Source organism: Mirounga angustirostris, unplaced genomic scaffold (genome assembly GCF_029215605.1).
Source record: "Mirounga angustirostris isolate CCGP_5_RB_7025 unplaced genomic scaffold, mMirAng1.0.hap1 SCAF_6, whole genome shotgun sequence".
In the NCBI taxonomy this organism is placed as follows: Eukaryota; Metazoa; Chordata; class Mammalia; order Carnivora; family Phocidae; genus Mirounga; species Mirounga angustirostris.
The window spans coordinates 47,495,137-47,521,422 of NW_026991714.1; the positions used below are offsets into that span (position 1 = coordinate 47,495,137).

At 37.6% G+C, this 26,286-nt stretch overlaps 1 protein-coding gene across 1 annotated transcript in view; it reads right to left on the bottom strand.

The window, feature by feature from the left end:
- Positions 1–26,286, bottom strand: part of TDRD5 (tudor domain containing 5) — a 101,304-nt gene that overhangs the window by 17,869 nt on the left and 57,149 nt on the right. Inside the window, exons 12-14 of the mRNA XM_064594247.1 lie at positions 22,406–22,606; positions 21,747–21,905; positions 19,579–19,740 (exon numbers count right to left, since the gene is read on the bottom strand). Of these exons, the coding sequence (XP_064450317.1) occupies positions 19,579–19,740; positions 21,747–21,905; positions 22,406–22,606 (522 nt within the window). The remainder of the gene's footprint in view (positions 1–19,578; positions 19,741–21,746; positions 21,906–22,405; positions 22,607–26,286) is intronic.

Below are 26,286 nucleotides of genomic sequence, written 5' to 3' on the forward strand. Positions count from 1 at the left end.
ATGTCCTATTTGTTTCAGAGGTACAGGTCTGTGATTCAACAGTCTTACACAATTCACAGCGCTCACCATAGCACATACCCTCCCCGATGTCTATTACCCAACGACCCCATCGCTGTTACCCCTGCCAACCACTCCAGCAAACCTCAGTTTGTTTCCTGAGATTAAGAATTCCTCGTATCAGTGAGGTCATATGATACAGGTCTTTTTCTGATTGACATATTTCACTCAGCATAATACCCTCGAGTTCCATCCACATCGTTGCAAATGGCAAGATCTCATTCCTTTTGATGGCTGCATAATATTCCATTATATATATATGTATATATATATATATGTATGTGTAGATATATATATATATATATATATATATACACACACACACACCACTTATTCTTTATCCATTCATCTGTCAATGGACATCTACGCTTTTTCTATAGTTTGAATATTGTGGACATTGTTGCTATAAACATCAGGGCGTACGTAACCCTTCGGGTCCCTACATTTTTAACTTTGTGGTAAATGCCCAGTAGTGCAATTGCTGGGTCATAGGGTAGCTCTATTTTCAACTTTTTGAGGAACCTCCATACTGTTTTCCAGAGTGGCTGCACCAGCTTACATTCCTACCAACAGTGTAGGAGGGATCCCTTTTCTCCGCATCCCCTCCAACATCTGTCGTTTCCTGACTTGTTAATTTTAGCCATTCTGACTGGTGTGGGGTGCTATCTCATTGAGGTTTTGATTTGGATTTCTCTGATGACCAGCGATATTGAGCACTTTTTATGTGTCTGTTGGCCATTTGGATGTCTTCTTTGGAAAAATGTCTGTTCATGTCTTCTGCCCATATCTTGAGTGGATAATTTGTTCTTTGGGTGTTGAATTTAATAAGTTCTTTATAGATTTTGGATACTAGCCCTTTATCTGATATGTCATTTGCAAATAACTTCTCCCATTCTGTCAGTTGTCTTTTGGTTTTGTTGACTGTTTATTTTGTTGTGCAAAAGCTTTTTATCTTGATGGAGTCCCAATAGTTCATTTTTGCCCTTGCTTCCCTTGCATTTGGCGATGTTTCTAGGAAGAAGTTGCTGTAGCTGAGGTCGAAGAGGTTGCTGCCTGTGTTCTCCTTTAGGATTTTGATGGACTCCTGTCTCACATTGAGGTCTTTCAACCATTTGGAGTCTATTTTTGTGTGTGGTGTAAGGAAATGGTCCAGGTTCATTCTTCTGCATGTGGCTATCCAATTTACCCAGCACCATTTGTTGAAGAGACTGTCTTTTTTTCCATTGGACATTCTTTCCTGTTTTGTCAAAGATAGTTGACCATAGAGTTGAGGGTCCATTTCTGGGCTCTCTATTCTGTTCCACTGGTCTATGTGCCTGTTTTTGGGCCAGTACCATACTGTCTTGATGATAACAGCTTTGTAATAGAGCTGGAAGTCCGGCATTGTGATGCCGCCAGCTTTGCATTTCTTTTTCAACATTCTTCTGGCTATTCGGGGTCTTTTCTGGTTCCATACAAATTTTAGGATTATTTGTTCCATTTCTTTGAAAAAAGTGGATGGTATTTTGATGGGGATTGCATTGAATGTGTAGATTGCTCTAGGTAGCATTGACATCTTCACAATATTTGTTCTTCCAATCCATGAGCGTGGAAAGTTTTTCCATTTCTCTGTGTCTTCCTCAATATCTTTCATGAGTATTTTATAGTTTTCTAAGTACAGATCCTTTGCCTCTTTGGTTAGATTTATTCCTAGGTATCTTATGGTTTTGGGTGCAATTGTAAATGGGATCGACTCCTTCATTTCTCTTTCTTCTGTCTTGTTGTTGGTGTATAGGAATGCCACTGACTTCTGTGCATTGATTTTATATCCTGCCACTTTACTGAATTCCTGTATGAGTTCTAGCAGTTTTGGGGTGGAGTCTTTTGGGTTTTCCACATAAAGTATCATATCATCTGCAAAGAGTGAGAGTTTGACTTCTTCTTTGCCGATTTGGATGCCTTTGATTTCTTTTTGTTGTCTGATTGCTGTGGCTAGGACTTCCAATACTATGCTGAATAGCAGTGCTGATAATGGACATCCCTGCCGTGTTCCTGACCTTAGAGGGAAAGCTCTCAGTTTTTCCCCACTGAGAATGATATTCGCTGTGGGTTTTCATAGATGGCTTTTATGATATTGAGGTATGTACCCTCTATGCCTATACTCTGAAGAGTTTTGATCAAGAAAGGATGCTGTACTTTGTCAAATGTTTTTTCTGCATCTATTGAGAGGATCACATGGTTCTTGTTCTTTCTTTTATTAATGTATTGTATCACATTGATTGATTTGTGGATGTTAAACCAACCTTGCAGCCCAGGGATAAATCCCACTTGGTGGTGGTGAATAAACCTTTTAATGTATTGTTGTATCCTATTGGCTAGTATTTTGGTGAGAATTTTTGCATCCATGTTCATCAAGGATATTGGTCTATAATTCTCCTTTTTGATGGGGTCTTTGGTTTGGGGATCAAGGTAATGGTGGCCTCATAAAACGAGTTTGGAAGTTTTCCTTCCATTTCTATTTTTTGGAACAGTTTCAGAAGAATCAGTATTAATTCTTCTTTAAATGTTTGTAGAATTCCCCTGGGAAGCCATCTGGCCCTGGGCTTTTGTTTTTTGGGAGATTTTTGATGACTGCTTCAATTTCCTTAATGGTTATAGGTCTGTTCAGGTTTTCTATTTCTTCCTGGTTCAGTTTTGGTAGTTGATACATCTCTAGGAATGCATCCATTTCTTCCAGATTATCTAATTTCCTGCCATATAATTGCTCATAATATGTTCTTATAATTGTTTGTATTTCTTTGATGTTGGTTGTGATCTCTCCTCTTTCATTCATGATTTTGTTGATTTGGGTCCTTTCTCTTTTCTTTTTCATAAGTCTGGCCAGGGGTTTATCAATCTTATTAATTCTCCCAAAGAACCAGCTCCTAGTTTCATTGATCTGTTCTACTGTTCTTTTGGTTTCTATTTCATTGATTTCTGCTGTAATTTTTATTATTTCTCTTCTCCTGCTGGATTTAGGCTTTATTTGCTGTTATTTCTCCAGCTCCTTTAGGTGTAGGGCTAGGTTGTGTATTCGAGACCTTTCTTGTTTCTTGAGAAAGACTTGTATTGCTGTATACTTTCCTCTGTTTCCATGAATTTTTTAAATTCTTCTTTAATTTCCTGGTTGGCCCATTCATTCTTTAGTAGGATGCTCTTTAGCCTACATGTATTTGAGTTCTTTCCAACTTTCCTCTTGTGATTGAGTCTAAGTTTCAAAGCACTGTGGTATGAAAATAAGCAGGGAATGATCCCAATCTTTGGGTACCTGTTGAGACCTGATCTGTGACCTAGGATGTGATCGATTCTGGAGATGTTCCATGGACACTAGAGAAGAATGTGTATTCTGTTGCTTTGGGATGGAATGTTCTGAATATGTCTGTGAAGTCCATTTGGTCCAGTGTGTCATTTAAAGCCTTTATTTCCTTGTTGATCTTTTGCTTAGATGATCTGTCCATTTCAGTGAGGGGGGTGTTAAAGTCCCCCACTATTATTGTATTGTTGTCGATGTGTTTCTTTGCTTTTGTTATTAATTGCCTGATATAATTGGCTGCTCCCATGTTAGGGGCATAGATATTTACAGTTGTTAGATCTTCTTGTTGGATAGACCATTTAAGTAGGCTATAGTGTCCTTCTTAATCTCTTATTATAGTCTTTGGTTTAAAATCTAATTTGTCTGATGTAACGATTGCCACCCCAGCTTTCTTTTGGTGTCCATTAGCACGGTAAATGGTTTTGCACCCCCTCACTTTCAATCTGGGGTGTCTTTGGGTCTAAAATGAGTCTCCTGCAGACAGCTTATCGATGGGTCTTGTTTTTTTATCCAATCTGATACCCGTGTCTTTTGATTGGGGCATTTAGCCCATTTACATTCAGGGTAACTACTGAAAGATATGAATTTGGTGCCATTGTATTGCGTGTAAGGTGACTGTTACTGTATATTGTCTGTGTTCCTTTCTGGTCTGTGTTACTGTTAGGCTCTCTCTTTGCTTAGAGGATGCCTTTCAGTATTTCTGGGAGGCTGGTTTTGTGTTTACAAATTCCTTTAGTTTTTGTTTGTCCTGGAAGCTTTTTATCTCTCCTTCTTTTTTCAGTGACAGCCTAGCTGGATATAGTATTCTTGGTTGCATATTTTTCTCATTTAGTGCTCTGAATATATCCTGCCAGTCCTTTCTGGCCTGCCAGGTTTCTGTGGATAGGTCTGTTGCCAATCTAATGTTTCTACCATTGTAGATTACAGATCTCTTCTCCCGAGCTGCTTTCAGGATTTTCTCTTTGTCTCTGAGACTCGTAAGTTTCACTATTAGATGTCGGGGTGTTGACCTATTTTTATTGATTTTGAGAGGGGTTCTCTGTGCCTCCTGGATTTTGATGCCTGTTTCCTTCCCTAAATTAGGTAAGTTCTCTGCTATGATTTGTTCCAATATACATTCTGCCCCTCTCTCTCTTTCTTCTTCTTCTGGGATCCCAATTTTCTAATGTTGTTTCATCTTATGGTATCACTTATCTCTCAAATTCTGCCCTCGTGATCCAGTAGTTGTTTCTCTCTCTTTTTCTCACCTATTTTCCATCACTTGATCTTCTATATCACTAATTCTCTCTTCTGCCTCATTTATCCTAGCAGTTAGAGCCTCCATTTTTTGTTGCACCTCATTAATAGCCTTTTTGATTTCAACTTGGTTAGATTTTAGTTATTTCTCCAGTAAGGGTTTCTCTAATAACTCCCATGCTTTTTTCAAGCCCAGCTAGTATCTTTAAAATCATCATTCTGAACTCTAGTTCCGACATCTTACTAATGTCCATATTGATTAGGTCCCTGGCAGTTGGTACTGCCTCTTGTACTTTTTGTTGAGGTGATTTTTTCCATCTTGTCATTTTGTCCAGAGAATAGATGAATGAGAGAACAAAATGTAACAGGGTAACAATGTCCCCAGAAAACAAACACTAAACAAATCAGAAAAGACCTTCTAGAAAGTGGTCACTTTTCTGTTCAGAGAGTTGCTGCTATTCTTTTCTTCGATCTCCTTTTGAGTTCGTAGGTGTTTAGAATGGTTTGGTCCTATCCAGCTGAATTCTTGGGACCAGACGAAATCCAGGTCTCCTACTCCTCTGCCAACTTGCTTCTCCCTCTCTAGATAAAAGTCTTGATAAAGAAAAATAAAGTGAAAAGATCACTCTGGCAGATATTCAAGCCTACTATATAGCTACAGTAATCAGGTAGTATTGGTAGAGGGAGAGACCTGTGGATCAATGAAACAGAACAGAGGGGAGCCTGGGTGGATCAGTCATTAGGCATCTGCCTTTGGCTCAGGTCGTGATCCCAGGGTCCTGAGATCAAGCCCCGCATCGGGCTCCTTGCCCAGCAGGGAGCCTGCTTCTCCCTCTCCCCCTCCCCGTGCTTGTATTCCCTCTCTGTGTCTCCGTCAAATAAATAAATAAAATCTTTAAAAAAAGAAACAGAAGAGAGAACCCAGAAATCGACCCATGCAATTATGGTCAACTGACTCTTTACAAAGATGCATAAACAATTCAATGAAGTAAGGTAGTCTTTTAAACAAATGTTAGAACAATTGGATACCAACAGGCAAAAAAAAAAAAAAGCTTTGACCTAACCTCACATTTGATACAAAAATTAACCCCAACTGGATAGATTTTTATGCAAGGTAGAGAGCTCTCAAGTCTTGACACCAAAATCACAATCCACCAAAAGAAAATCTGATAAAAAGAAAAACCAAACTGGAAGAATCACAACTCCAGATTTCAAGTTATACTACAAAGCTATGGTAATCAAAACAGTATGATACCAGCACAAAAACAGGCACATAAGTCAACGGAACAGAACAGGAAACCCAGAAATAAACCCACATTTATATGGCCAGTTAATCTCCGACAAAGGAGGAATGAATACACAATGGGAAGACATCCTCTTCAACAAATAGTGTTGGAAAAACTGGACAGCTACATGGAAAAGAATGAAACTGGACCACTTTCTTACACCATATACAAAAATAAATTCCAAATGGATTAAAGAACTAAATGTGAGGGGACGCCTGGGTGGCTCAGTCGGTTAAGCGTCTGCCTTCGGCTCAGGTCATGATCCCAGGGTCCTGGGATCGAGTCCCGCATTGGGCTCCCTGTTCCGCGGGGAGCCTGCTTCTCCCTCTGCCTGTCTCTCTGTCTCTCATGAATAAATAAATAAAATCTTAAAAAAAAAAAAAAAGTACTAAATGTGAGACCTCAAACTATAAAAATTCTAGAAGAGGGGCGCCTGGGTGGCTCATTGGGCTAATCGTCTGCCTCCGACTTAGGTCATGATCCCAGGGTCCTGGGATCAAGCCCCACATCGGGCTCCCTAGTCAGCAGAGTCCGCTTCTACCTCTCCCCCTGCCTGCCGTTCCCCTTATTTGTGCTGTCAAATGAATAAATAAAATCCTTTAAAAATAGTAATAAATAAAAATTCTAAAAGAGAGAAGAGACAGTAATTTCTCTGACACTGGACATAGCAACTTTTTTCTAGATATGTCTCCTGAGGCAAAGTAAACAAAAGCAAAAATAAACTATTGGGACTTCATCAAAATAAAAAACTTCTACACAGCAAAGGAAAAAACCTACAAAACTAAAAGACAACATACTGAACAGGAGAATTTATTTGTAAATGACATCTCTGATAAAGAGTTAGAATCCAAAGTACATAAAGAACTTATACAACTCAACACCCAGATAACAAATAATCTAATTAAAAACGGGCAGAAGACATGAACAGACATTTCGCAAAGAAAACGTATGGATGGCCAACAGACACGTGAAAAGATGCTCAACATCACTAATCATCAGGGAAATGCAAATCAAAACCACCATGAGATACCACTGCACACCTGTCAGAATGGCTAAAATCAAAACAAAAGAAACAAGTGTTGGAGAGGAGGTGAAGAAAAGGGAACCCTCGTGCACTGCTGGTAGGAATTCACACTGGTACAGATACTGTGGAAGACAGTATGGAGGTTAACAATGGAACTACCCTATGATCCAGTAATCTCACTACTGGGTATTTACCCAAAAATACTAATTCAAAGGGATACATGCACCCCTACATTTATTGCAGCATTGTTTACAATAGCCAAATTATGGCAGCAGCCCAAGTGTCCATCAATAAATGAATGGCTAAAGAAGAGGTGGTATATATACACAACAGAATATTACTCAGCCACAAAGAAGAATGAAACCTTGCCATTTGCAATGATGTGGATGAGTCAGAGAGTATTAGGCGAAGTGAAATAAGTCAGCAGGAGAAAGATATATACCATATGATTTCACTCATATGTGGAATTTGAGAAACTAATGAGCAAAGGGGGAAAAAAGGGAGGGAAGAAACAAACCAAGAAATAGACTTAACTACAGAGAACAAACTGATAGTTACCAGTGGGTGGGGGGATGGATGAAACAGGTGATGGGGATTAAAGGGTAAACTTATGATGGGCACTGAGTAATGTATAGAACTGTTAAATCACTATATTGTAAACCTGAAACTAATATAAACTTGAAAAAAAGAACACATGATTAAATGGACCATATCAATATTAAAAATGTTTTCTCCTGGGGGAACCTGGGTGGCTTAGTTGGTTAAATACCTGCCTTCAGCTCAGGCCATAATCCCAGGGTCCTGGGATCAAGCCCCAAATCAAGCTCCCTGCTCGGCAGGGAGCCTGCTTTTCCCTCTCCCACTGCTTGTCCTCTCTCACTCTCTGTCAAATAAATAAATAAGATCTTAAAAACAATGTTTTCTCGCAAATGCCCATGTAAGGAAACAAAAAGATACCACTTGGGAGGAAATATCTGCAAACCACATATCTAATAAAGGAGTAGGATCCAGAATATAAAAAACTCTCACAACTGGACAGTAAAAGTACCAAAAAATTGAATTAGAAAAAGGGAAAAAGACAAGACTTACCACGAAGGATGACATACCGATGGCAAATAAGCACATGAAAAGATGTTCAACATCATTAGCCATTAGGGAAATGCCAACAAAAAGCAAAATGAAATAGCACTGCATACCAACAGAATGGCTAAAAATTAATGACAAGACCAAATGCTGATAAGGATGTAGAGAAAATGGATTCCTCAACACATGGGTGGAGGGAATATAAAAGGGTACAGCTACTCTGGAGAATAGAATGGTAGTTTCTTATCAAACCAAAGATGTAATTTCCACACACACTCCCAACTGCACTCCTGAGTAATTATTCCAGGGAACTTACATTCACCCAACAACCTGTACACAAATGTTCATGATAGTTTTGTAATAGCTAAATCTGGAAACAACCCAAATGCTCTTCAAAGGGCTACTGGTGAAGGACTGTTACATGGTCGTGCCATGGAATGGTACTCAGCAAGAAATGGAAAAAGACTATTGATTCATGCAACAACTTGGATGAATCTCCAGGGAATATACTGAGCAAAAAAAGACAATTTCACAAAGTCACATACTGTATGATTTATTTACATAGCATTTTTAAAATGAGAAAATTTTAGAAATGTAGAACTGATTAGTGGGTGCCAGGGGTTAGGGACTGTGGAGAGTGATGGTGGATGTGGCTATAAAAGGATAATACAAGCGATCCTCATGATGATGGAAGTATTTGGTATCTTGACTGTGATGCTGGATACATGAAACCACCATGTGCTTCTACTATATAAAACTAAATACACAAATAAATAAAAGTAAAATGAGAGAAATTTGAAGATAGGCAGATTTTACCAATGTCAATATCCTGGTTGCAATACTGTACTATAGTTTTAAAAAATGTGACCACTGGAGGAAATAGGCAAGGATTACAGAAGTTCCTTCTGTATTATGTCTTATAACTGCATATGAATCTTCAGTTACCATGAGAATGTCAGTTAAAAATAAAACTAATTCTTTTTTTATAGTTTAGCATAGTATAAAATGATTTTTATTTTTTTTCCACGTCCTCAAGCAGGCACCTTTTTATTTTATTATGTTATGTTAGTCACCATACATCATTAGTTTTTTTTTTTTTTAAAGATGAATTTTTAGGCAATTTTTTTTTAAAGATTTTATTTATTTATTTGACAGAGAGAGACACAGCGAGAGGGAACACAAGCAGGGGGAGCAGGAGAGGGAGAAGCAGGCTTCCTGCTGAGCAGAGAGCCCAACGCGGGGCTCGATCCCAGGACCCTGGGATCATGAGCTGTGCCGAAGGCAGACGCTTAATGACTGAGCCACCCAGGCGCCCCTACATCATTAGTTTTTGATGTAGTGTTCCATGATTCATTGTTTGCATATAACACCCAGTGCTCCATTCGATACCTGCCCTCCTTAATACCCATCACCGGGCTAACCCATCCGCCCACCCCTATCCTCTCTAAAACCCTCAGTTTGTTTCTCAGAGTCCATAGTCTCTCATGGTTCGTCTCCCCCTCCGATTTCCCCCCCTTCATTTTTTCCTTCCTACTACTTTTTTTTTTTTTTTTTTTAACATATAATGTATTATTTGTTTCAGAGGTACAGGTCTGTGATTCATCAGTCTTACACAACTCACAGCGCTCACTATAGCACATACCCTCCCCAATTTCCATCACCCAGCTACCCCATCCCTCCCACCCCCCACCACTCCAGGAACCCTGTTTGTTTCCTGAGATTAAGAATTCCTCATATCAGTGAGATCATATGATACTTGTCTTTCTCTGATTGACTTATTTCGCTTAGCATAATACCCTCTAGTTCCATCCACATCGTTGCAAATGGCAAGATTTCATTTTTTTGATGGCTGCATAATATTCCATTGTATATATATACCACTTCTTCTTTATCCATTCATCTGTTGATGGACATCTTGGCTCTTTCCATATTTTGGCTATTGTGGACTTTGCTGCTATAAAGATTGGGGTGCACATACCCCTTTGAATCACTACATTTGTATCTTTGGGTTAAATACCCAGTAGTGCAATTGCTGGTTTATAGGGTAGCTCTATTTTCAACTTTTTGAGGAACCTCCATACTGTTTTCCAGAGCAGATGCACCAGCTTGCATTCCCACCAACAGTGTCGGAGGGTTCCCCTCTCTCTGCATCCTCTCCAACATCTGTCATTTCCTGACTTGTTAATTTTAGCCATTCTGACTGGTGTGGGGTGCTATCTCATTGAGGTTTGATTTGGATTTCCCTGATGCCCGGCAATGTTGAGCACTTTTTCATGTGTCTGTTGGCCATTTGGATGTCTTCTTTGGACAAATGTCTGTTCATGTCTTCTGCCCATTTCTTGATTGGATTCTTTGTTCTTTGGGTGCTGAGTTTGATAAGTTCTTTATATATTTTGGATACTAGCCCTTTATCTGATATGTCATTTGCAAATATCTTCTCCCATTCTGTCGGTTGTCTTTTGGTTTTGTTGACTGTTTTCTTTGCTTTGCAAAAGCTTTTTATCTTGATGGAGTCCCAATAGTTCATTTTTGCCCTTGATTCCCTTGCCTTTGGCAATGTTTCTAGGAAGAAGTTGCTGTGGCTGAGGTCGAAGAGGTTGCTGCCTGTGTTCTCCTCTAGGATTTTAGTGGATTCCTGTCTCACATTTAGGTCTTTCGTCCATTTTCAGTCTATTTTTGTGTGTGGTATAAGGAAATGATCCAGTTTCATTCTTCTGCATGTGGCTGTCCAAAAATAAAACTAATTCTACATGATCTTTTCCAGAAAATAAAAAAGAACACTTCCAGACCTATTTCACGAAGCTAGCATTACTCTGGTACTAAAACTGTCAAAGATTGTTCAGGAAAACTATGGACTAATATCCTTCATGAAAACAGACATAAAAATCTTCACCAAATATTAGCAAATGGAATCCAGCAATACAGAAAAATAATAATACACCATGACCAAATGTGATTTATCCCAAAAATGCCAGTCTTCTTCAATATTTGATCAAATACTGCCATATACCATATTAAGAGAATAAAGAAGAAAACAACATGATCATATCAGTACATACAGAAAAATGATTTAACAAGATTCACACCCATATATGCATGATAAAACCATTCAGCAGGACAAGACATCCTCTCTCACAACTCTTGTTCAACATCATATTTGAAATCCTAGCCATTGTAATTATTAATAAGGCAGGAAAAAAGATAAAGACATACAGATTGGAGAGGAAGAAATAAAACTGTCAAAATTCACAGAAAGCATTATCATCTATGTAGAAAATCTTTTTTTTTTTTTAAGATTGTATTTATTTGACAGAGAGAGATGCAAGGAGAGAGGGAACACAAGCAGGGGAAGAGGGAGAGAGAGAAGCTGGCTTCCCGCCGAGCAGGGAGCCTGATGCGGGGCTGAGCCGAAGGCAGACGCTTAACGACTGAGCCATCCAAGCGCCTCTATGTAGAAAATCTTGACAGAATCTACAGACCACCTCCTAGCACTAGTAAGTGAATTTAGCTAGTTCACAGGATTAAGGTCAAAATACAAAACTCAACTTTCATATACCACCAATGAAAATATGGAAACAAAAAGTTACCACTTACGATTGCTCCCAAAATAAGTGAAATATTTAGGTATAAAGCTAAAAAAAAATCCTGTATACTGAAAATTATAACACCCTAACGAAACTATAAAAGAAAACCTAAATAAATATGCTGTGTTCACAGATTAAAGATGTTATCTGTCCCCAAATTTATCTATAGATTTAAAGTAATTCCAATAAAAATCTCAAATACAAACTGATTCTAAAATTTACATGCAAAGGAAAAGGAACTTCAATATTAAAAACAAGTTTGGGTAGGAGAGTCCAAGATGGCAGAGGAGTAGGAGACCTTAGTTTTGTCTGGTCCTTGGAATTCAGCTAGATGATATCAAATTATTCTGAACACCTGCGAACTCAACAGGACATCTAAGAAAATAGCTGCAACTCTACAAATAGAAAAGCGACCACTTTCTGCAAGAATGACAAGATGGAAAAACTCACCTCAAAAAAGAGAATAACAGACAGTACTGACTGCCAGAGACCTAATCAGTATGGATGAATTAAGATGTCAGAACTAGAGTTCAAAATAACAATTATAAAGATACTAGCTGGGCTTGGGGAAAAAAAAAGGATAGAAGACACTAGAGAATCCCTTTCTGGAGAAATAAAAGAACTAAAATCCAATCAAGTCGAAATAAAAAAGGCTACTAATGAGATGTAATCAAAAAATGGAGGCTTTAACTGCTAGGATAAATGAGGCAGAAGAGAGAATTAGCGATATAGAAGACAAAATGATGGAGAACAAAGCAGCTGAGAAAAAGAGAGAGAAACAACTACTAAATCCCAAGGGGAGAATTCGAGAGATAAGTGATACCATAAAGCAAAACAATATCAAAATAACTGGGATCCCAGAAGAGGAAAGGGGGTGGGCAGAACGTACACTGGAGCAAATTATAGCTGAGAACTTCCCTAATGTGGGGAAGGACACAGGCATCCAAGTCCAGGAGGCACAACGAACTCCCCTCAAAATCAATAAAAATAGGTCAATACCCCAACATATAATAGTGAAACTTGCAAATCTCAGAGACAAAGAGAAAATCCTGAAAGCAGCTCAGGACAAGAGTTCCATAACCTACAAGGGTAGAAATATTAGACTGGCAGCAGACCTATCCACAAAGACCTGGCAAGCCAGAAAGGACTGGCATGATATATTCAAGGTGCTAAGTGAGGAAAATATGTAGCCAAGAATACTTTATCCAGGTAGGATGTCATTCAAAACAGAAGGAGAGATAAAAGGCTTCCAAGACAACCAGAAACAAAAAGAATTTGTGATCACTAAACCAGCCCTGCAACAAATATTAAAGGGGATCCTTTAAGCGAAGAGAAAGCCCAAAAGTAACATAGACCATAAAGGAACAAAGAGAATATATAAAAAAAAGTGACTTAACAGGTAATACAATGGCACTAAATTCATATCTTCCAATAGTGACTTTGAATGTAAATGGGCAAAATGCCCCAATCAAAAGACTTGGGGGATCACAATGGATAAAAAAGGAAGACCCATCCATATGCTATCTGCAAGAGACTCATTTTAGACACAAAGACACCTCCAGATTGAAAGTGAGGGGGTGGAAAACCATTTATCATGCTAGTGGATAGCAAAAGAAAGCTGGAGTGGCCATCCTTATATCAGACAAACTAGATTTAAAACCAAAGACTGAAATAAGAGATGAGGAAGGACACTATATCATAATCAAAAGGTCTATCCAACAAGAAGATCTAACAATTGTAAATATTTATGCACCTAACATGGGAGCAGCCAACTACTAACAAAATTAAAGAAACACATCAATAATAATACAGTAATAGTAGGGGACTTTAACACCCCCCTCACTGAAATGGACAGATCATCTAAGCAGAAGATCAACAAGGAAACAAGGCTTTTGAATGACACACTGGACTAGATGGACTTCACAGGTATATTCAGAGAATTCTATCCTAAAGCAACAGAATACACATTCTTCTTGAGTGCACATGGAACATTCTACAGAATGGAAAACATACTGGGTCACAAATCAGGTCTCAACCAGTACCAAAAGAGTGAAATTATTCCCTGCATATTTTCAGACCACAGTGCTTTGAAACTGGAACTCAATCACAAGAGGAAAGCTGGAAAGAACCCAAATACATGGAGGCGAAAGAGCATCCTACTAAAGAATGAATGGGTCAACCAGGAAATTAATGAAGAATTTAAAAATTCACAGAAATAAATGAAAATGAAAACACAACTGTTCAAAACCTTTGGGACGGTGCAAAGGCGGTCCTAAGAGGGAAGTACATAGCAATACAAGCCTTTCTCAAGAAACAAGAAAGTTCTCCTCAAATACGCAACCTAACCTTACACCTAAAGTAGCTGGAGAAAGAAGAGCAAATAAAGCTTAAACCCAGCAGGAGAAGAGAATTAATAAAGATTAGAGCAGAAATCCATGAAATAGAGACCAAAAGAACAGAACAGATCAATGAAACTAGGAGCTGGTTCTGTGAAAGAATTAATAAGATCAATAAACCCCTCACCAGACTTACCAAAAAGAGAAATGACCCAAATTAATAAAATCATGAATGAAAGAGGAGAGATCACAACCAACACCAAAGAAATACAAACAATTACAAGAACATATTATGAGCAACTATATGCCAACAAATTAGGCAATCTGAAAGAAATGGATGCATTCCTAGAAACCTATAAACTACCAAAACGGAACCAGGAAGAAATGGAAAACCTGAACAGACCCATAATCAGCAAGGAAATTGAAGCAGTAACCAAAAATCTACCAACAAAGAAGAGTCCAGGGCCAGATGGCTTCCCAGGGCAATTCTACCAAACATTTAAAGAAGAATTAATGCCTATTCTTCTGAAACTACTCAAAAAAATAGAAATGGAAGGAAAACTTCCAAACTCATTCTACAAGGCCAGCATGACCTTGATTCCAAAACCAGACAAAGACCCCACTAAAAAGGAGAATTACAGACCAATATCCTTGATGAACATGGATGTAAAAATTCTCACCAAGATACTAGGCAGTAGGATCCAACAGTACATTAAAAGGATTATTCCACCACGACCAAGTGGGATTTATTCCTGGACTGCAAGGGTGGTTCAAAATCCACATATCAATCAATGTGATACATCACATTAATAAAAGGTTAAGAATCAAAGGATAAGATATCTTCCTGTCAATAGATGCAGAAAAAGCACTTGACAAAATACAGCATTCTTTCCTGATTAAAAAAAACCTTCCAGAATGTAGGGATAGAAGGAACATACCTCAACATCATAAAGGTCATATACAAAACACCCACAGCTAATATCATCCTCAATGGGGAAAAACTGAGAGCTTTTCTCCTAAGGTCAGGAACATGACAGGGATGTTCACTCTCACCACTGTTGTTCAACATAGTACTGAAGTCCTAGCCTCAGCAATCAGACAACAAAAAGAAATAAAAGACATCCAAATTGGCAAGGAAGAAGTCAAACTTTCACTCTTCACAGATGACATGATACTCTATTTAGAAAAATCGAAAGACTCCACCAAAAAATTGCTAGAACTAATACATGAATTCAGCAAATTTGCAGGATAGAAAATCAACATACAGAAATCTGTTGCATTTCCATACACCAATAATGAAGCAGCAGAAAGAAAAATCAAGGAATTGATCCCATTTACAACTGCACCAAATACTATAAGATACCTAGGAATAAAACCAACTGGAGAGGTAAAAGATCTGTACTCTGAAAACTACAGAACACTTATGAAAGAAACTGAAGATGACACCAAAAAAAATGGAAAAACATTCCATGCTCATGGATTGGAAGAACAAATACTGTTAAAATGTCTACGCTACCCAAAGCAGTCTGCACATACAATGCAATCCTTATCAAAATAACACCAGTATTTTTTCACAGAGCTATAACAAAGAATTCTAAAATTTGTATGGAACCAGAAAAGACCCCAAATAGTCAAAGGAATGTTGAAAAAGAAAAGCAAAGCTGGAGGCATCACAATTCCAGACTTCAAGCTGGATTATAAAGCTATAATCAACAAGACAGTATGGTACTGGCATAAAAACAGACACATAGATCAAAGGAATAGAATAAAGAACCCAGAAACAGACCCTCAAGTCTATGGTCAACTAATCTTCAACAAAGCAGAAAAGACTATCCAACGGAAAAGAGTCTCTTCAAACAAATGGTGTTTGGAAAACTGGACAGCAACATGCAGAAGAATGAAACTGGACTACTCTCTTACACCATACACAAAAAGAAATGCAAAATGGATGAAAGACCTAAATGTGAGACAGGAATCCATCAAAATCCTAGAGGAGAGCACAGGAAGAAACCTCTTTGACCTTGGCCGTAGCAACTTCTTACTAGACACATCTCTAAAGGCAAGGGAAACAAAGGCAAAAATGAACTAATTGGGACTTCATCAAGATAAAAAGCTTTTGCACAGCAAAGGAAACAATCAACAAAACAGAATGGGAGCAGACTGTTGCAAATGACTATCAGATAAAGGGCTAGTATCTAAAATCCATAAAGAACTTATCAAACTCAACACCTAAAAAATAAATAATCCAGTTAAGAAATGGACAGAAAACATGAACAGACATTTCTCCAAAAAAGACATCCAAATGGCCAACAGACACATGAAAAGATCAGGGAAATACATATCAAAACCACAATGAGATACCACCTCACACCTGTCAGAATGGCTAAAATTAATTCAGGAAACAAAAGATGTCAGTGAGGATGCAAAGAAAGGAGAACCCTCTTGCAATGTTGGTGGAAATGCAAACTGATGCAGCCACTCTGGAGAACAGTAGGGAGGGGTTCCTCAAAAAGTTGAAAATAGAACTACCCTATGATCCAGCAATTGCACTGCTAGGTATTTATCCAAGGATAGAAACACTGTGATTTGAAAGGGCACATGCACCCCAATGTTTATAGCAGCACTATGAACAATAGCCAAATTATGGAAAGGGCCCAAATGTCCATTGACTCATGAATGGACGAAAAAGATGTGGTTTATATAAATATACATGATGGAATATTACTCAGCCATCAAAAAGAATGAAATCTTGCCATTTGCGATGACATGGATGGAACTAGAGGATACTGTGCTAAATGAAATAAATCAGAGAAAGACAAATACCATATGATTTCACTCGTATGTGGAATTTAAGAAACAAAACAGATGAACATAGGTGAAGGGAAGGAAAAATAAGATAAAAACAGAGAGGGAGACAAACCGTAAGAGACTCTTAACTACAGAGAACAAAGTGAGTGTTGCTGGAGGGGAGGTGGGTGGGGGGATGGGCTAAATGGGTGATGGGCATTAAGGAGGGCACGTGATGTAATGAGCACTGGGTGTTACATGCAACTATGAATCACTGAACTCTACCTCTGAAACTAATAATATGCTATATGTTAATCAACTGAATTTAAATAAAGTCTTGGAAGAAAAATGAATATTAAAAACAAATTTGAGAAAGAAGAATAGAGTAGAAGGAATCATACTACCTGATTTTAAGAGGTATCATAAAGCTACCATAATCAAGACAGTGTGATATTGAAAAAACAGGTAGATCAATGGAGCACAATACAGAGTCTAGAAATAGACACACACAAATGTAGACAATTGATTTTTGGCAAGTTTGCAAAGGCTATTCAATGGAGAAAGCATCGTCTTTCAAAAACTGATGCTAAAACAACTGGACATCTATATGCAACAAAATTAACATTGACCTAAACCTCACATCTTATACTAAAATTAACTCAAGATGTCTTGACACTGAAAACATTGTACATAAAAAAAAAAACCTGATAAACTGGAATTTCTCAAAATTAAAACTTTTGCAGTATGAAAAACACTATTAAGAGAATATAAGACATGCTACAAGTAGGAGAATACATTTGAAAATCACATATCTGACAAAGCACTAGTATTCAGAATATTTAAAGCACTCTCAAAATCTGCTAGCAAGAAAACAAACAATCCAACAAAAACATGGGCAAAAGACTTGGACATTTCTCAAAGAAGTATGTATATGGATGGCAAGTAAGCACACAAAAAGATGTTCAACAACAGTCATTAGGGAAATGCAAATTAAAATCACACTGTGACACCACTACATATCTATATGAATGGCTAAAAGTGAACATCATTGATAATACCTAGTGCTGGCAAGATAAGAAACAACTAGAACAATTTGGCCTGCACTTACCACATTACTCCTGATTACATTTATACAGAAATCTGTACATGAATATTTATAGAGGCTCTACTCATAATTACTCAAAACTGGAAACAACCCAAGTATCCTTCAATGGGTGAGAATGGATATATATATTAAGGTACATCCATACAATAAACTACTACTCATCCATCAAAAGGAACAGACTATTGACATAAGCAACAATTTGGATGAATCCCAAAGGTATTATGCTGAATGAAAGAAGCTAGTCTCAAAAAACTATATGCACGTTCTATGACTATTTATAGGACACTCCAGAAAAGGTAAATCTACAGTGATAGAAAACAAATCAACAGCTGCTAAGAGTTGAGGACGTGGGAAGACTATGATTACAGAGTGGTAGCACCAGGGAGGTTTTTCAGGTGATGGAACCATCCTGCATCCTGATTACAATGATGGTTACACAAATCTATGCATGTTTTAAAGCTGCTAAGAACAATACACCAGAGGATCATAGGGGAAGGGAAGGAAAAATGAAACAAGACAAAACCAGAGAGGGGGACAAACCATAAGAGACTCTTAATCTCAGGAAACAAAATGAGGGTTGCTGGAGTGGAGGGGAGTGGGAGGGATGGGGGTGCTGGGAGATGGGGGTGCAGGGTATGTGCTATGGTGAGCGCTGCGAATTGTGTAAGACTGATGAATCACAGACCTGTACCCCTGAAACAAATAATACATTATAAGTTAATAAAAAAAAAGAACAATACACCAGAATAAAGTCAATTTCACTGTTAATTTAAAAAGAAAGAAATACTGGGCGCCTGGGTGGCTCAGTTGGTTAAGCGACTGCCTTCAGCTCAGGTCATGATCCTGGAGTCCTAGGATCGAGTCCCGCATCGGGCTCCCTGCTCGGCAGGGAGTCTGCTTCTCCCTCTGACCCTCCTCCCTCTCATGCTCTCTGTCTCTCATTCTCTCTCAAATAAATAAAATCTTTAAAAAAAAAAAAAAAAAGAAAGAAATACTAACACTAGAGAAAACAAAAGTCATTCAGGAAGGAAAAAGTTGCCGCAGCATACTACCTGTTGATAGCATTTATGGTTATAATGTAAATACTGAATGGTGATCTAATGGAAAGGGTGGTACAATGACATTAGTAAGATGGGGGACCAGGGACAAAAAGGATACATGTGTGTGTGGTGGGGCAAAGGGATGAAAAGAGAAGTAAACCTTCCTCTTTCCCAGAGGGACGTAAAACTGAAAACTCAGGAAATAACAACATACGCATGTTATATAGTGAAACACACAGAGGTAAATCCCAAAAGCAGCCCCTGAAAGAGATGAAAATGGTTGCCCTGTGAAATACAAAATGTAGAGGAAGGGGTTATGGGGCACTCTAAGCTATATGTACATAAACATTAGGTTAAAATAAAAATAAAATACATCCTCCGAAAAAGCTGTCAATATTTTTCCTGTTGTGTTCTGATATTGTATCTCAGTACTAGTTTCTAATCACTACATAATTCTTGAAGACTGCCCGAAGCAACGAGATAGAAACTAACACATCAAAGCCAGATAATGCCTTTCATTTTTTGTGATCAAGGCTATGTTGCTTCAACTTTGGTGTTAGTGACTGCTGAAGAGAAAATGTAATCCACCTGTGAAAGATTCTCTGATGGCAGTAAAAGCAGAATTTAAAGAGCTATTTTATTCCCGTCCCCTTCACTTATGAATTAAGTATATGAATTACATTTTTAAAAAACTCTTTCCTTCTCCTACCTCATTTTCTTCCTTCAGATCCTTTAGCTCTGGGATGGACCACTTTGGATCTTCTTCACAGCGCTTATCTTGGGTTTTCAAAGAATTGAATTCAGAATCCTTTAATGGCTCCTTTAATTCAGATTTAAGGTGAGTGAAAGCCTTTTCATCATTAATATCTTGCTAGTAGATATGAAAGAGAAATTATTTTATTTTCCATATTAATGCTGTTTCTAAAATCTGCATGCCTATACATTCTGGGAGGAATTTTTCACTATGGTTCATACGGATGCTACATTATTTTCTAACTTTATCCGTGACCCCACATCTTCCTATCCTGCTAAACTAGTTCAAGCCAACAAACATTTACTGAGCACACGTTATGAAATGTGTACAGGGTAGCTCTGTGGATATAAAGATGAATGCAGGGGTCCCTGGGTGGCTCAGTAGTTAAGCGGCTGCCTTCGGCTCAGGTCATGATCCCGGGGTCCCAGGATCGAGCCCCGCATCGTGCTCCCTGCTCCGCGGGAAGCCTGCTTCTCCCTCTCCCACTCCCCCTGCTTGTGTTCCCTCTCTTGCTGTGTCTCTGTCAAATAAATAAATAAAATCTTTAAAAAAAAAAAAAAAAGATGAATGCAGCATGTTGCAGCCCTAAAGGAACTCAAAATATAGCAGGAAGACACACAATCAGATAATCACTGTACAACCTTCAGTGTAGAGCCATCACAGAGATATGACCAAAATATTGCTGGAGAGGAAGATGCCTTAAAAAGTTGCAATGAAGGAGGTAACACAAACTGCTGGATGCTTAAAAGAAGAGTAGGAATTACAGAGAACGGAGTATATAGAGGTAGGCAGTGGATGGGTAAGTGTGTATGTGTATGAAGCCCATGGGATACAAGCTGTGGTGGGATACAAGAATTTTAAGTCTTATCTCTTTTGCAGAAACGATGGCTTTGTTTCATTTTTGAGACTGAACTATGATTGTTTGAACACATAACACAGTGATGATAGGATATTCTAAAAATTGTAAAGGCTGTACTCAAATCACTATTTAAGAATCAGAAAATATAATTATTCCAATCAAGTAATAATGATTAAGAAAAATTCAGGCTTCAGAAAGTGTTATGGGCCAAAGGAGCCTAATTAATTTTAACATAAACTAGAAATCTAACATCCTTATATTGTTTCAAACATGCAGCAGTACACATTCATACCTACTTTTCAGAACAGGTTAATCTCCCAGTGGTCAAACTGGCCTTCCCTTTTTATATAATAGTTAGCAAATATCTACTAAAAACGTAAGATCATCTCTACAATTTTATTTTACAAGTCAGATATATAAAACATATTTAAGCAAAATAAAATGTATTCAATGAAAATAAAAAGCCTTACTGGGCCCAAAAATCACTTTGGCTCTCAACCGAACACATCCTATATTCTTAGCCCAGTACTTGTTGCATGACGATAGAAGACTCAGAGGACATGTTTATTTATTTGTTCAAAAATCATTTAAGTCCTTACTTGGTGCTTCATTTTACTTCTATCTAAAGCAGGAATACAAAAGTACCAACCTGGTAAAGTGATCATAAAGATTAACTAGTACATGAAAGTGTTTAGAACAGTCCCTCCCATTTAGTGCAAGTTCAATAAATGTTGCTGTTATTTTTTTTAATTTTTATTATTACCTCTGTTGGCTGGAATAATATGTAACAGTAATAGTAGGAATAATAATATTGTTATTACCGTGAGTGGGAGTCACTGAAAGGCTTACAGAGAAAGTAAGAAATGAGAACACTGGAAGAATCTGAGGTAAGCAGAGTGAAGAAGAACAGCATTCGGGTTAGAGTAGGGGAAGTCACCAAGGCAGGAATGGAATTTAGTGTATGCGAGAAATCATGCAGGAGAAAGTGTGACTGTAGCAAAGATTTAAACCAGCAAATAATGAGAGACAAGGTACTGTTACGATGGTTGCATAAAGTTCCCGAACTTTCCTAGGTTTGGAAAGCCTCAGTTTCCTCACCTATAAAATAAGGATAATTACGGCAACTGTATCACAGGCATTCTGTGAGGATTAAAGAACATATTATGCTTATGGTGTTTTTCATAGTGTTTGGTATATAATAAGTACTCATTAAATGTTAACAATAATAAAAAGAATTATAATAATATTTACAAAAACCTCTCACCAGGGTAGATAATTCACTCTCCTTAGATTGTGGACTAATCTCTCGGTCTTCATTAAAATAGTGCTGCTGGGAAGGATAACCCAGTTCCGTCAGGACCACATCCTCTGGCCCTGCACTGGATTTGGTATATAAAGCTAAAGGGTTGAGTTCTCTGAAACCCTGGGATTAAAAAAAGAAGGAAGGGTTTAATTACTTAGAGAAAAAGTGAAAAAGTTAGCACTTCATAATTTTCAAATGTTGTAGGAATGTATTATCTTCTAAAATTTAAAATTTTAGAAAATTTAAAACATTTTCCATATTGACAATTTTTCCTAGTCACAAAAATATCAACATCAATATTAACAGTGATGCAGACATCACCATCAATATTTGCAAAACAAGAGTGTTGTCTTCTCTAAGAAGACCTCAAAGAAATGATTTGAGGTAAGACAGAATCTCAACTCTATTACTTAAAAGTATTCACACTCTCATCAGCCAAAGGTAGTTTTTTGTGGTCATTTGAAAATTAAGAGAGTGCTCTGCATTAAGAAGGCAGGCATCTCATAAATGTCTCTAAGATTAAAGAGTACATCAAATAACCTTCTCTATTAAATTATCTTACACCTTGAAGTGTTCAGAGTAAATAAAATATATTACAGAACACATCCAGACAGCTCCACCTTAGAAGGGACATTTTCTCGGCATACAATAGCATGGCCCTCCGTTCTCAAGACATGATGGAAATAGATGTCTTCATGTGAGGATGTATCACACAGAAAAATGTTAAGGATTCCGTCTACATATTCATCTACTACCCCCACTAATGGCTTCAAACCACACAACTTCTGGAACTGCAAAATAGCTCTGGACGTCCAATGTTCCTGAAATGTAATCAAAACATGAGATTCAGATGATAAATTCAAACATGGATTATAGTAACCACATATAAAAATAAACTCCTGATGAACTAGAGATTTTCATAGAAAAATAAAACCATAAAAGTAGAGCGCTTGGGTGGCTCAGCTGATTAAGAGACTGCCTTGGGCTCAGGTCATGATCCTGGAGTCCCAGGATCAAGTCCTGCATCAGGCTCCCTGCTCAGCGGGGAATCTGCTTCTCCCTCTGACCCTACGCCCTCTTGTTCTCTCTCTCTCTCTCAGTCTCTCTCTCAAATAAATAAAATTTTTTTAAAAATTAAAAAAAAAAACATAAAAGTGCTAGAATTATACACTGTAGGATATTTATGATTTGGGGATAAGTAAAGTCAGAATAAAGGAAAAATTATGAAAAATGTGATTATGGAAAAAACTTTATTATTTATGTGGTGAAAAACTTTCATTTTCAGAAATGACTAAGCTAAATTATTGGACTAATCCTTCTACAGAAACCACTAAAATTCTGGATAAAATATTTTTTAGGTATGTCCAAAAGCATCAAAGAACTGTCAAGAGAGTAACAAATTATCAGGAGAGAATTAAAGGGAAAGTGGGAAATATTTTGCCTTAAAAAGGAAAAGAGGGGCACCAGGACGGCTCAGTCAGTTAAGCGTCTGCCTTCAGCACAGGTCATGATCCCAGGGTCCTGGGATCAAGCCCCTCGGGCTTCCTGCTCAGCAGGGAGCCTGCTTCTCCCTCTGCCCCTCCCCCTGCTTGTGCTCGCTCTCTCTCTCTCAAATAAATAAAATCTTTAAAAAAAAAAAAAAAAAAGGAAAAGAAAGAAGCTAGCCTTCACGTGGATTTGCAGTTCAATTTTCACATCACCGGATAGTACACAAATCCTCAAGTTGTTCATTTAAATTAATGTGGTTCCAGACTGGGAGTATTCCTAGGTACCTGGCAGAAGCGAATGCAAATCTCTCTAGAGGTAGGCAATCTTAGCCCATATTATTCAAACATTCTTACAAATAATTTTTCACAGACAATGAATAGTATATAGGCAAAGATAAAAGGCATACAAAGAAACAACTAATCACAAGTAAGAACAAGGAGAAACAACATAAACAAACCAACTTTCAAAAACTTTCTAGACAATTATAAAGCAACTAAACTTACTACACTTAAAAACAAAAAAAGATTAATTTGAAAGCTTCTGCAGAGATCAGCAATCTATAAAAATTCATCTAGCAAAATTACAAAACAAAGAGAATTTTTAGAGAGTAAAAATACAATAACCAAAACTTAAAACCTAAAAGACTGATTCAGTAGGTTAGACAGAGAGTAAACCAGTAAAGTGGAAGATACCCAGAATGCAATATGGAAAGAGAGAAATATGTAAAATACAGAAAAATACAGAGTTTTAAAAATATGGAAGATAAATTGAGAAAGTTTAACATACTTTTAATTGTGGTCCCAGAAAAAGAGATGCAGAAACAGAGACAGAGGGAATATAAATATGAATAATGGGGGGAAAACAATAATAATTGAAGAGATAATGGCTGGGAATTTGCCGGATTTAATATAAAGTAACAAAAGAGAGTTCAAGGAACCACAAAGTATGATAAATAAGAATAAATCCACACATAAACATACTAAAACTGAAGACACAAGCCACAAACAGGAAATGCTAGAAACAGCTACAGACAAAAAGGACACTGCCTTCAAAGGAACATCCATCAGACTGACAGCTGACTTCTCCAATACGGTAAGGGAGACCAGAAGCCACTATAATAATATCTTCAGTGCACTAAACATATTACCTGCCAACCTAAAATTCTAGTGAATGTATCTTCCAAAAAATAAAGGCAAAATTATGTGTCCAGGTAAACATGAGTTTGGCTATCAGCAAACCCTCACAAAATGAAATCTTAAAGGATACGTTCAAATAAAAGGAAAATGTTCTCAAGGGGTTTGAGTGGCCAGAATGAAGAGCTAAGAAATTGAGAAATACATGACTAAATCTAAGTGAACATTATTTTATGTGGTCCATTTCTTGAGGGGTTTAAAACAACAACAATTATATAACAAAAATAGATTAGAAGAGGAAGTTAAAGAAGAAAGCATTCTGTCTTTGCATTGTTATTTACAAGTGTTGTATTTCCTAGAATAATCCCTAAAATAATAGAGTGTGTTAGTGGAATGATTAAAAAACTTCAAAATAATGCATGCAAGGTGACAAAAAGAAAGAATAGGTAAGCCAGTGATGTTTCACTAGGGCCACTGGGTTCTCCTAATGCCTGCAGAGTTTAGGAGTCATCTAAGGATTTGGGCAGATGGCAAGTCACTGATTTTGAAACACCAATTCTGTGGCTCCCTCCCTTCAAGTATTTCTCCCTTAACTCCTAGCTGTTCTGCCAGTCCCAAACAACGTCCTCTAACTTTTCAAGCCGGCAAGGCTATAGACAGGGGAGTGACCCCAGGATAGAAGCTGAAAATTTCCTGATCTTACCACCCTGCAGCTTGACTCCCAAGGGTAGATTTCTGCTTTTCTGCCTGATTTGGATTTTGCCTATGGGAGTATTAGTCCCACCATGCTACTCTATTGTTACTCTGCCATTACCAAATGCGTTAACTACTTTTGAAACCAGAAAAAAGGACAAAAAGTTGAGATTCATTCATTCAGTTGAAGACCCTTATTAAGCACCTACAATGATGCAACCATTGATCTAGGCACTAGAGATACAGTGGTGAACAGACAATGCCCCTCATCTCAGAAGCTTACACTGTGTGTGTGAACAAATAATTACAATAATACCAGATAACAGTGTTATAAAGATAAATTGCAATGAATGACTGAAGTGGAAGTGTGTACTTTAAATTGGCTGGTCAAGGAAGTCCTTCTTGGGAAATAACATTTGGGCTTAAATCTGAGTGACAAAAAGGGGCCAACCATGAGAATGCTTTGAACAAGCTACTCCAAGGAAGAGAGAGGGCAAAAGCCCTAAGGTCAGAAGCATTTCAGGAAGGAAATAAGAAAACAAAAAAAGATACAAAAATGGTAGCCATCTGGCTAATATGAGAATAATGAACATTGGCTCCAAGTGGGTCACAACTTTAGCCCTGAGCTTCCTCATGGAAGAAAAAAACCAAGGCTAAAATGCACCCTAAAAAACAATCCCAAATACTGACTTGCACAAAGACTAACTGCATACATTATTTATATACTCAAAAATCAGAACAGATTGAATGTCTAACAATAAGGGGATAGTTAATCAATCTATGATATACATTTACCTAACAGATTACTATGAATCTATTAAAACTGAAAACAAGGTAACATAATTTATGCTGTAATAAGCTGAGTTAAGAATATAAAATAATATTACTCTTTTATGTAATCCTGAAAACCCTACAAAAACTCTGACCCCCAACATCCAGTAAACTAAACTGAAACACACATCAAAGTTCTAAATTGAATGTGTTTGAAAAGTAGAATAATAGTAATGTTTTTTTTTTCTTCTGTACTGTGTTTTTCAGATAAATTTTTTTAAAGGAATAATCCGTGTAATATGCAAGCAACTGGTACGTTAAGAAAAATGTAGTATAGTGTGCACGGCATATATAATTAAGAGTTTTGGGGCGCCTGAGTGGTTCAGTGGGTTAATCATCTGCCTTTGGCTCAGGTC